General features: G+C 40.1%; 1 protein-coding gene across 1 annotated transcript; it reads right to left on the bottom strand.

Moving 5' to 3' along the window:
- Window positions 1–6,035: 6,035 nt before the first annotated feature.
- LOC143119793 (stonustoxin subunit beta-like) lies at window positions 6,036–11,652 on the bottom strand. The gene is made up of 4 exons (XM_076281331.1): window positions 10,579–11,652; window positions 9,528–9,695; window positions 8,015–8,058; window positions 6,036–6,588 (listed from the first exon to the last, which is right to left on the bottom strand). The coding sequence occupies exons 1-4, from the start codon at window positions 10,776–10,778 to the stop codon at window positions 6,044–6,046; spliced, it is 957 nt and encodes a 318-aa protein (XP_076137446.1). The 5' UTR covers window positions 10,779–11,652; the 3' UTR covers window positions 6,036–6,043.
- Window positions 11,653–12,475: the final 823 nt, after the last annotated feature.

Here is a 12,475-nt window from a genome sequence, read left to right as displayed (position 1 = left end):
AGTTTACAATTTAAAAAGTTGATAAGACCACATTAAGGAGAATGGCAATAATAAACAAATGTGAATTCAATCAATAGCCTAATGAATATAAATAAATACTATAATATAATCTCAATAGCATAACACTTTACTAAAAATGTGTGTAATTTAGCTAAATGCAAGTACAATTTAGCTAAATGAGCCCACAATTTAATGAAATGAGCACACTATTTACAAAACTGAGCACATCATTTGCTAAATTCAGTGCACAGTCTAGTACAATGAGAGCATGGTTTAGCAAAATTAGCTATTTTTGTCAAATGAGCTCACAGTTTAGTAAAATGAGCACACTATGTACTAGAATGAGTGCACAACTCAGTAAAAGGAGCGGATGATTTAGTAAAATGAGCGCATATTCATTGGAATATATAATTAAAAAAAATCAATTTTAAGTTTAGTTGACAAAACTGTGTGAAAACAACAGTGCAAAATGCAAAAAACAATGCAAAGTGTGTGAGTGTGTGCATGTGTGTATTGAAAACTGCTAAACTTTTAGAACTAGCACCATAGGTCTATTATGTGGAAGCAATCTGGAGGCACACATTTTAAGTCCCGATGTCCTCAAATGAGGACATAAAAGATAAAAGCTTCCTGATGTGTTACAATGAAAAATAAATGTGAAAAATGTCTGCCATATCATACTAGAACTGTTGATAAGCATGAATAAACAAGTTCCAACCCCATAAATTATAATGGCACTTCACCATGACGACAATTGTCATGTGCCCACTGATAATACATTTAGGTTGATATTGACGCCATCTTGTTTTCTCCCAATATAGTGTAATGTGCTTTTATTACCACTAACTGGTACAAATAACTGTCATGATATGAGGGCAACAGAAATTCATTCAGAATATTGAAGTAGAAAGTCCTGCAAATCCTAAATGTTATGTCCTCATACGAGGACGCAGGGTCTCAGGAGGTTCACCATATCATATGAAGAATCATATTATTGTGTCTGTGTGGCCTTATGCTAAAGAAGAGTCTTTTTTGACTGAAGAACCTTTTCAACCAATACCCCTGGCCTGTCGCCTCCACAGGGAGGACCCGCCTTATTATTATTGACTGCTGACTGATTTTGTGGGTGTTTGTTTGTTTAGCTTATGCGTTGTGTTGTTGTGTGTTGCTGTACAATTTTTGAACACATCTGACTGGAACATATTTATTGGAGAGAAATATAGCCCCGAATGCCTACCTAACGACGTCACGCATTGTACTTTGTGTTAATGCAATTTAGTTTTATTGTATTGTAGCGACTGGCTGTCAATCAGCTATGTATAACCCCGGGCACACTGGTGGTTGGGGGGGGTCGGACCCCCTGGGGATATAGTGATTGGTTCTGCCTCTTCAAGTTCTGGGCCAGACACGGTCCGTTGTGTTCTAATGCTTAAATGTTGTGCTTTTGTTAATAAAAATGCGAAGAGGCACCGTGACCCCCTTCTAACCGGCAGAGTTTGTTTCGAAATGTTGTGAGATGGGCATTGGAAGTAGAGGCAGAAAATGTCTTCTCTCATAGGTAGGTTATGTCAACATCAAAGGCATTATGTCAATTGTAGCCTTTGACTAAAAACCTTTACAAAAATGCCTTTACACCAGACTGCAAATCCTTTCGCGACCCCTCCAATATGTTTGGCGACCCCCAGTTTGAGAAGCACTGGCCTATAACAACCTCTGGTGACTTTGTGCATCTCCTGTAGATGGCGCTCCTGTGCTCGTTGATCTGGACTCTTAGTTGCCTGAGACACTTTTGATCATTCTACGTTTTTTTATCCTGGTAAAGTTGTTTACGCCTTGCTTCCACACGACGACAGCGTTTTAGGTAGTGATGGGCAAATGAAGCTTTGGTGAACCACTGAACCACAGCAGTGTGAACCTAGCGACACTAGATGAAAAGCAAAAAGATGGCCGCCACACATACATTTTTCAACATAAAAGTCCTTAGCAAACCAATATTTTTGGTTACATATACTGGTTTGGGTAAGGACTTTTATGTTGAAAAATCTACATGTGGCAGCCATATTAGATTTTTTTCATTAGTGTTGCTAGCTTCACACTGCTGTGGTTTAGTGGTTCACCAAAGCTTCATTTGCCCATCACTAGTTTTAGGTGACCAAAAACAATCTTTTTTGAAAACAGGTCCCAGAGAGTGTTTTTTTTTAAAAAAAACCTTTTTTTTCGCAGAGCACGATAGCCTCCATCATTCTCAAATGGAAAAGTTTGGAACAACCAACGGCCTTCCTAGATCTGGCCGCTCAGCCAAACTGAGTAACCCGGGACGAAGGGCCTTGGTCAAACGAGTAACCAAGGACCCGATGGTCACTATGAATGAGATCCAGGGTTCCTTTGGGAAGATGAGAGAAGCGTAAAGAAGGACAAACATCAGTGCAACTCTGTGCCTGGTTTCTTCCACACCGTTGGGAATTGTGGCCAAATAGTTCAGTCTTCGTTTCATCAGATCAGATGATTTTACTTCTCATGGTCTGAGTCATTCAGGTGCTTTTTGGGAAACCCAGCAAAAACAAATGGCTTCCATCTGTCCACTGTACCATAAAGGCCTGATTGGTGGAGTGCTGCACTGATCAAGCTGCCACTAGACGCAGGGGCGTAGCAAGCGTGGGTGTTATACACACTTTTGCTGAAACACCATTCTATTCCCCCACTTTTTGTCAGATAAGAACTAAAGTAAATTATGTAAATAAATGCTAAGCTTTGGAACCGTATCTACCATAATGCACACACAGAGAGACACAAATAGGTCTTTTGATTTGATTGAATGGTCATTCCAGCCAATCACATCAAATTTAGTTAGCAGAGTCGCTCTGATCAAATTCAAAGTGTGCGTCTTTCAAGGCTATACCTGTGCTGCTGCTTGGGTCTGCATTAGTAAACGTCTGAGGTAGAATTGAAATGATAATTGTTACTGCATTATGCTAAATTAGTAAACCAAAATTTACTGACTGACTGATACAATTTTGTTTGTTAGTAATTCTAATCCTGCATAATATCATGGAGAATGCTATGCTAGACAAGGTCAATCAACCATGTGAACAAGCTAAGCAGAAGTTATAGCCATACTATCCAGTGTGGCATTTGCATTTAACTAGCTAGATCTGTTAGTGCAAGTACTTCCGTGTTTTTATTTTATTTGGCAGCCCTTTGCAGCATTGTATGCTACATAAATCTTTCTCTTTTTCTCAGGCAATATTAGGATGCACAAAAGGAAAAGGCAGGGGAAGATTGACTCCTTTAAAAAAAATCATATAAGTGGAGTTGTAATGAGATTAACTTAACATTATAGCTTGATTGCTACTTCAGGCTTGCTACATAGTGTAGGCTAGCCTACGTAATATAATAAAATAATTAAAGAGCAATAGCTAAAGAAAATGTTTAAAAAGTACATAATATAATTGTAGAAAAATTAAAAACAAAACATATTAGACACAAGGTAGAATATTTAAAAGACAGATTCAGAATTTTGAACTCAGCGTGCACTGTAGTTCACCTCATTTTGTAGGCCTATTCATGTTTGCAACTTCACGTACATTTAACTGTTTCATGTACAGTAGGCTTTTCCTTGTTGAGAGCAAATTGATTTTAAATCATATAATAATTAAACATATGGCTGTCAAAGTTGCTCTGGAGTCAGTGTAGTCCCTTGAAATAAAATTGGCATGTAGCCTAAGTCACTTTTGATGAAAGAACGTAGCAATGGAGGACATTGTATGAGCTGTTAATGACATTACGCAGTACCGTTTTACGCCGCTAGATGGCGACATTGACCATGGAATAATTGTAGTCACGAACAAACGTTCTACTTCTTAACTGGAAGGCAATTAGTGTTATTGTATGTATTTCAAGCCTACGATTTCAGCTTGATGAGCATAATAATGATGCATTTATGTATAATGAGCTCCAGAAATATTACTGTAAGTAATTAGAATCTAAGTCATATTTTGTTTTTATAATTTCAGACTGTGTGTTTAGCCTATACTATATTGGCAATTCTGAATATCAAGGCTGGAACAATAGAGTTAAGACCCATCTCTCATTCGTCCTATATTTCTGACCGATATACCATCCAGTATAGTGCCACTACCCTACACCCGAAACACAGCAACCTTATCACCTACCAATGCCCCTGGTTGCTGCATGAGGTAACACTGTTCCCCATCAGAACCGTATTTGTACGGTAAGCAGTGTGAAGAGAACCTAGGCCACAACGCCGAGAGCAATCCCACCCCTCCCCCCTCATCCATGGGATCCCCTCCCATGTGTGCCTGCTAGGCCTCTCCAGCTCCCTGCAGCAGGAGCACTGTTATCCCCAGCAATGCTGCCCCCAAGGAGTCGTATCCCCTAAGTGGCCGTGTGCTTTCAGACCAGACTAGTTGCTGAATGCTGAAGAGTCTCTCTGGAGACAAACTCACATCTGCCCTCACTCATCTACCTGCAGGCTACAGTATCATCTTACTGTTTTAACCCTTAAAGGAGTACCGTCACACCGGTGTGACGGGAATGTTGAGAAATGAACGTTCTAAAGAATATCTGGGTTCATTGAATTCAACATAGAATTTTAGAACCTTCAATTGTTGCGGAACTTAGAACGTTCAAAAACCTACACCTTTAAGGGTTAATCTTATGTTAAGAAAAATATAAGATTGTGCATCTACTGTACCTGCAGGCTACAGTATGGAAATGTGACATCAGTTATTATACTACTGCAATGTACACATCTGGTACAGTGTTGCACTGAATGGAGAGATGACCTTGGTGGTTAATGCATGTCATGACCAACTACAGGAAAGAGATCACATACTCATAATATTTTGTTATGGCAGAAAACAATGAAACAAAGAAATGACAACAGGTTCATCGCATCCTTTCAGATGTTTTATTTAGAGACATTTTAAAGTCAGAAACACATTTTATTTACATATTTCAAGTCAGAAAAACAACCATGTTTTATAGTTCTGTGTGAACACATATAGAAACACTGACACCCCCAGACCAGCAAATAATTTTCAAAGAAATTCAGCAAATAACTAAAGTTTAGGGAGAACAGAACACATCATGTTGTTGCTGAAACATTCTTATGATCCACACATTCATTTTAGGAAAAGCGCAAAATATGAAAAAATCAACATCAGCATTTCTATAGTATCACCCAAACAGTAGCCTATACATTGAATAAATATCAATATGGTTATGGTATTTAGCAGATGCATTTTTTGTCCAAAACGACATACACATTACAACACAACAATAGTTTTGTAATTTATTTTGTAAAAATTTAACAGTAAACAATTTAAAAAGTTGGTAAGACTACATTAAGGAGAATGGCAATAATAAACACCAATGAATATAAATAAATACTATAATATAATCTCAATAGCATCTCAGCATTACACATGTGTATGAACAGGAGTGTGTGACTCTGGTGTTCCTGCAGCATGCTCAACTGCCAGGGCCACAGAGAATGAATGTTGCTACGGTTACATGGCTACTGCGGAATGTTGCAATTTAAGTTGGATGTTGCTACGGTTACGTGGCTACTGCGGAATGTTACGGAGGGTTTTGTGTTGATGAATTTGTGTTTTAATTTTGCAGTTGGTGAAATGGCCTCATTTATACAGAAAGAGAGAAGGAAGAGAAGAGGGGGAAGTGAGAAAGAGAAAAGTGTAGAAAGAGGGTGATGATGAAGTCTGCAAAATAGACAACAGTTTATCTCTTACACACACACACATGAATCTGAAAATGGATCAGCCCCAAACAGGTGATGGATGAAAAAGAGAGAGATAAGAAGAGAAAGGGAGGAGGGGGGTGAGGGAGAGAGAGTGAGTGGAAGAGGGAAAAGGGAGGAGACAGAGAAAATGAAGGGTCAGAAAGAGAGAGGTAGAGAGTAAGGGATAAGAGAGAGGAAGAGAAGAAGAGAAAGGAGGGGAAGAGAAGAGAGGGGGAGTTAAGAGAAAGGGTGACATGTGGACGTATTGGTTGGAGGACGAGCTCATGTGATCTTGTGCAGGGACACCTCACCATAAACCATAAACCCTGGATAGAGGGGCTCAGTGAATGTGGAGTGGAACGTGTGCAGGTGGGTGAGTGTGTTAGTGGAGACGCTGTAGAAGGACAGAGTGCCGACCGGCCAGTCCAGGTAAACTCCTACTGTTCTGGAGCGGGAGGAGGGGGCAGGTATGTCAGTGCGTTTATTATTGTGCCAGACAGAGTAACTGTGATTAGAGCAGCTCAGACTCCAGGACTTGGCATTCTGTCCCATTATGACGTCATCACTGGTCCCTTTCCTCTCGATGCTTTTATAGGCCACAGATATAAGAGCTCCATTATCTCCAACATCTCCACTCCACTCAGCCTCCCAGTAGCAGCGTCCAGTCAGACCCTCTCTACACAACACCTGACACATGGAGTCAAATCTCTCTGGGTGATCAGGATACGGCTGCAGCTCCTCTAACACATGTGTCACCTTTCTGTTCCCCTCAGAGAGAGAGAGTTCTCTGTGTGCTGTGTTTGGGTCCAGTGTGAGATCACAGGCATCTGCAGACAAGAGGAGAGAACATGAGAACACACACACACACACACACGTCAACACAAACACACTCCTACACACACACACACACCATGTCAACACAAACACACTTCTACACACCCTACCTACCTACACACACACACCATGTCAACACAAACACACACACACACACACACACTCCTACACACCCTGTCAACACATACATATACACACACTCCTACTCACCCTACTAACACACTCAAACACACACACACACACACACCATGTCAACACAAGCAAAAACACACACACACTCCTACACACTCTACCAACACACACACACCATGTCAACACAAACACTCCTACACACCCTACCAACACATACACATACACACACACACACACCATGTCAACACAAACAAAAATACACACACTCCTACACACCCTACCAACACACACACCATGTCAACACAAACAAAACACACACACTCCTACACATCCTACCAACATTGCTATTAGACACCCATACACACCTAATGCTAAAACATGTGACAGACAGACATGAGAACACACACACACACACAACACACTCCTACACACCATGTCAACACGCACACACGCACACACACACTCAACATAACAAAACACCCTCACTCCTACACACCCTACCAACACACACATACACACACATGTCAACACATACACACTCCTTTGCACCCTAGTACCCACACACACACCCACCATGTCAACACAAACACACACACTCCTAAACACCCTACCAACACACACACGGACACCATTTCAACACAAATAAAAGACACACACTCCTACCAACACACACAGTAAACACAAACAAACACACACCAATACACACACACACCACACACACACCACGTCAACACAAACACACTCCTACACACCCTACCTACACACACACACACACACCATGTCAACACAAACACACACACACACCGTGTCAACACATACACACTCCCACACACCCTAGTACCCCCACACACACACACACACAATGTCAACACAAACAAAATGCACACTCCCCTACACACCTTACCAACATTGCTATTAGACACTCATACACATCTAATGCTTAAAACATGTGAAAGACAAGAGAAGAGGACATGAGAACACACACACACACACACATACACACACACACACACCCCTACTGAACCTACCAACACACACACACACACCATGTCAACACAACCAAGCATCATGTCAAGACAAATACACAAATTGCTATTAGACACCCATTCACACATTCAAGCATAAAAACATGACACACTCACACACACACACTCCTATTCACCCTAGCAACACAGTCACACACACTGCTATTAGATACCCACACACACATTCAAGCATGTGAATGATAATACTATATAAATACTATATATATACAAATACTGAATAAACAAAACAAAAAAAACTTACATCTCAGCAAATGTGGCCGTGCTCTGCTTACAGAAGCCCCAGTTCTGTAAGAAAAACAAAATGTCACACACATGTACCATACAATGTCCAACTAGTTCTCAGAAGGAGACAATCATGATGTAAAAAGCCCCAACACTGTCTGTCCTGCACTTAGATTAGAGTTAGTGAGCAACATGAGGGCTACCTCTGAATAACAAATGCAATTTCCAACAGTGAAACTCCATTAATGTATATGTCAGGGAACACCAGCAAGACCTTCACAACCCACCTGTGAGTCACAGACCACATGTTGAGAACCCTAAATTAATGATTGTTTGTTGCATTACTGGTTACTCACAGTGATAATAGGCCTTATAGACATTTAACTTTGTTAAATTTGATCTACTTCATAGGGGTCCCAATATACAGAATTAATGGCCTCTCTGACAGACAACAAGAAAAAAAGTATTTTTTTTAGTATTTCTTGTAACATGGAGATAAACAGCTCCCTGTTTTTCTGTTAATCTCGCAGCATGGAATCTGAGAGGCGTTCAAATTTTACATTTGTCAAATAGTGATGAATGTTTGTGAGTAAAACAAGAAAAAATGGTGTTGAGGGTCCATAACATTAACAGTAACTCTTCGTCCAGCTCCACTGTGGGTGAGTTGCGCCAACAAGGATTAAGTTTTATCCATTAATCGGGTTGCACCAAACTTTAAACCTAGTTTAAAGGTAATTAGGTTTACGTTTAAACCATCCTTGAAACATTTAAACCAAATCCTAATTTTGGTTTAAATGTTAACATAAACCTGGTTTCATTTTAATCCTGTTGCTAAACTGCTTTAAACTCAGATTTAAATTTCAGTTAGGGATTCATTTTAAACTTGCTTTAAATGTCTTAAATGGCTGCATATATTTGATGGATTGACGAAAATCGAGTCCACAAAGGAAAATAAGAGACCGTCTCAACCCTATGGAGTTTTATGATGAGGAATTTTCAAGGAGGTACAGATTCAACTAGGAATTTGTAATAAGATTACATTTAAACTGCAAGTGCACAATTAACATGGCAGCAACCTGATTATCTTTAAACTAGGTTTAATGGACAAACCTTGATTTAATCCAGGTTAAAACGTAATCCTTGTTGGTACAACCCACCAGTCGAGGTTTTAATCACAGGTTAAGGTTTTAATCGTGGATTTGTTAAACCATGCTTAAAATTAAGTGGTGCAACAAATTCAATTTAAACCTGGATCTACAAATCCTTGATTAGGCCTACACCAAAGATTATTTTAATCCTTGTTGGTGAAACCCACCCTGAGTGTTCAAAAAAGTTCATGGAGAACTCAAGACAAAACAGAAAACTGTTTGTAAAAGTTCCTACACATTCAGCTACGATTGTGAATGTGAACACACCTCTAAATATTTGCATTATTGGATGCTGCATCAAAGAGATAACAAATACACGTCAGTGTAAAGCAGCTATTACAATACATATTTGAAAATAGACCACTACACACGGTCCAAACATACTCAAGTATCGCCAGTTTACAGACGGGATCCTCCAGTCTAGCAGATAACAGCTTCAGTCCTGATTCTCCAAGAGTGTTGTGCCTCAAGTCCAGCGCTTTTATATGGTTTAAAGTCAGAGCTGCAGCCAGAACACCACAACCCTTCTCTGAGATGAGACAATCAGAGAGCCTGAGAAAGAGAGAGAGAGAGAGGGAGGGAGAGGGAAAGAGAGAGAGGAAGGGAGGGAGAGAGAAAGAGAGAGATGGTCCTTTTCATTCTTACCTGCATACAACTGGTGACTGTTTAAATCTGAAGTTATTTGTTTATTTTACAACAGATATGTCTGGATAAACTATTTATTAATTGATTGGACAAGAGACATTCCTAGAGTGGCGATATCTCAGGACATCCCCACTCAAACACGCTTTTTGCTCTGAATTGTCCAATGTGAACATTCCATTCATTCAAAGCGAGATAGTAGCGATTTCATAACATCACATTTGACAGCTATTGAGTGGGAAAATGGAGTAAGTAGAGTAGGGTGAATGTTCAATTTAGCAAATGACATATAGACAAGCGAGTAGGCTCTGCAAATTGGACGATTTGGAACTACTTTAGGGTGGAGGATGAATGGGGGAAAAAAAATCTAAATAAAGGACATAAGAAGCAATTTGGTGTCTTCCAACATGATTAGTTGGTAGTAGAACTGTTGATGTATGAAAGCAATATGGTACAAGTCAGAGTGCCATTGGTAGCAGATATTTCCATGGCTGTGATTACCTGCAGCACAAGGCCCAATAAAACCCATGGTGATATGTGCTACCAACCCCACTCTCACTTGTGCGATATTGCTTCATTATAAACTAATATGACACAGATTTGATCAGTTCACAGACATTTTAAGACTCACAAATAAGCTCAAAAGTAGAATGACACCTGCACAATGATATAAACAAGGTGGGATATTAATTGCTGCTTTTTCATTTGGTTGACCAGTTAATGTTTATTTTTATATCGTCATGGTTCTTCTAACTAATGAGGAATTTTAAGACAAAGAAATGCCTGCACTCACCTTAATGTGTGTATTTTGCAGTAGGAACTGGACAGTCCCTTAGAGAGAAGCTGAGCTCCAGAATCCCCCAGGTCATTGTCACTCAAGTCCAGCTCTTGTAGGGAGTTTGGTGACTGTAGAACTGAAGCCACCATCTCACAAGATTTATATGTGAGTTTACAGTCAGCAAGCCTGCATAAGGACACAACAACAGATAACATGAATAAATGGAAGATATAGTGTTTACACAGTGCCCTGATACATAAATAAAAATCAAGAACACAACATCAGATCAGATGGCTACTGTCGCCATACTCGGGTCGGCGGCTGTTCAGCTGGTCAAATAATTCACTCACACTGATTTAGTATTGATGTTGTCGCTGAAGCTATCTATTTTGTTTCATAATGATTTATTTATTCATTGTAATTAGCATATGTATTGATTGTTTTATTTATTCTTATTAATCTATTTTCTTTATCTAACAAAGAGGTTAGTTGCTCAGGTGCTGTGTGATATGAGCTCATGAAGGCCTATACATTTTAGGATTTAGGGAAGACTTGTTCAATGAAATGGTATTTTAATATCATACCCTATCTCTCTCTCTTTTCTTAATACATTTTATATTTTTCTTAATTCTTACACATTGAAACGGAATATATCGTCCATGTTATTTGGTTAGGATTAATTAAATTGGATTAATGCAATATCCTGTTGCAAACCCCTGTAAACCCCTCCCTCTCTGTAGCCGCTAACATTATACACTGTCTGTATTGAGAACCGAGAGGTGCGTTGGTTGAAATTCGCAGGCGAACACTTGCAAATAAGTTTTTGGCAAACGTTTGCAAATACTCCCAAAGTGTACAGTGGAGTTGTACGTGGGCTTGACGAAGGTAACAAAGCAATTACCGTTACAATGGAATGTTAACACCAAATCGTTCAAATAGAGTCGGGGCTCGAGCGGCAGACACACAAGCCGTTGGCGAAAGCAGCCGTTGGATCCCCACAGACTCGAGCAAAGCAGGAGGGTCGTTGGGCACCAGACGTAAAATCAGCGGATCTAGCAGCTGCCCTCCAGCTAACTACTCAAAGCCTGGCGAGAAGATTAAATAACGAGGCACATCAGGCATAACGGTGTGTTTCCACACAGCGAAACACCTCGCGATTTTCGGCCAGCGAAATTTCGCCTCGGGGGCGTGACGGCGAAACCGCTAACCTTTTGACTGCAGTGTCTAGCCAGTGGTGGCAAGCGAGCTAATTAGGCTAATCAGCTAATTCAAACGTTTAAGTACTTAATGAAGATATCCAGGGGTCTTTATGCCTCGACTAAGTTGATGTTGCCTATAAACAACAATTCATGTTCATAGAAACAACAAGGTCGATAAGACATAATATATTTCATACCTGTGTTGCAGCATGTAGCCTAGCTGTCTAGCTAGGTTTACAATGCAAGCCAATGTCCTAAAATACTAGCATTTCGCCTGTCAGCTAGCTAAAAAAGATCGAGTGCTTAAACTAACATATATAGTGGTCTATTTAGTGGTGTATGTGCTCTGACTAAGTTCGTGTGGCATATAAACCACAATTCGTGTTGATACAAGTGCCAATGTTCGTGTAGAAACATTTTAATCACATACAAATTTTCGTGTTACAGCTCAGGTAGTCTCCGCCATCTTGGTCAGACTTTTTTGTAACTCCCGCCTCCAAACACAAAGACGCGGACCTGATTGGTTCTCGAATGGTCCTCATTTAAATAAAGTTAAACTTTGGCCAACTTTGTTTCGCCTGCCTCGGCGATTCGCTTTCATTTCGCCCAACTAGGGCGAATTTCGTCTCCATTCAACCTCAATGAGAGCGACGCGAAATTTCGTTGTGTGGAAACACACCGTTAGATCCTACAGTTACTCTGTGTGATTTACT

This window comes from Alosa pseudoharengus, unplaced genomic scaffold, assembly GCF_046254945.1.
Source record: "Alosa pseudoharengus isolate Yale_2024_CS ecotype anadromous, Long Island Sound unplaced genomic scaffold, YU_APseudo_1.1 YU_APseudo_1.1_scf_1, whole genome shotgun sequence".
NCBI classification, from domain to species: Eukaryota; Metazoa; Chordata; class Actinopteri; order Clupeiformes; family Clupeidae; genus Alosa; species Alosa pseudoharengus.
The sequence above is the reverse complement of the archived record's forward strand: the minus strand, read 5'-3'. Positions and strand labels throughout refer to the sequence as shown.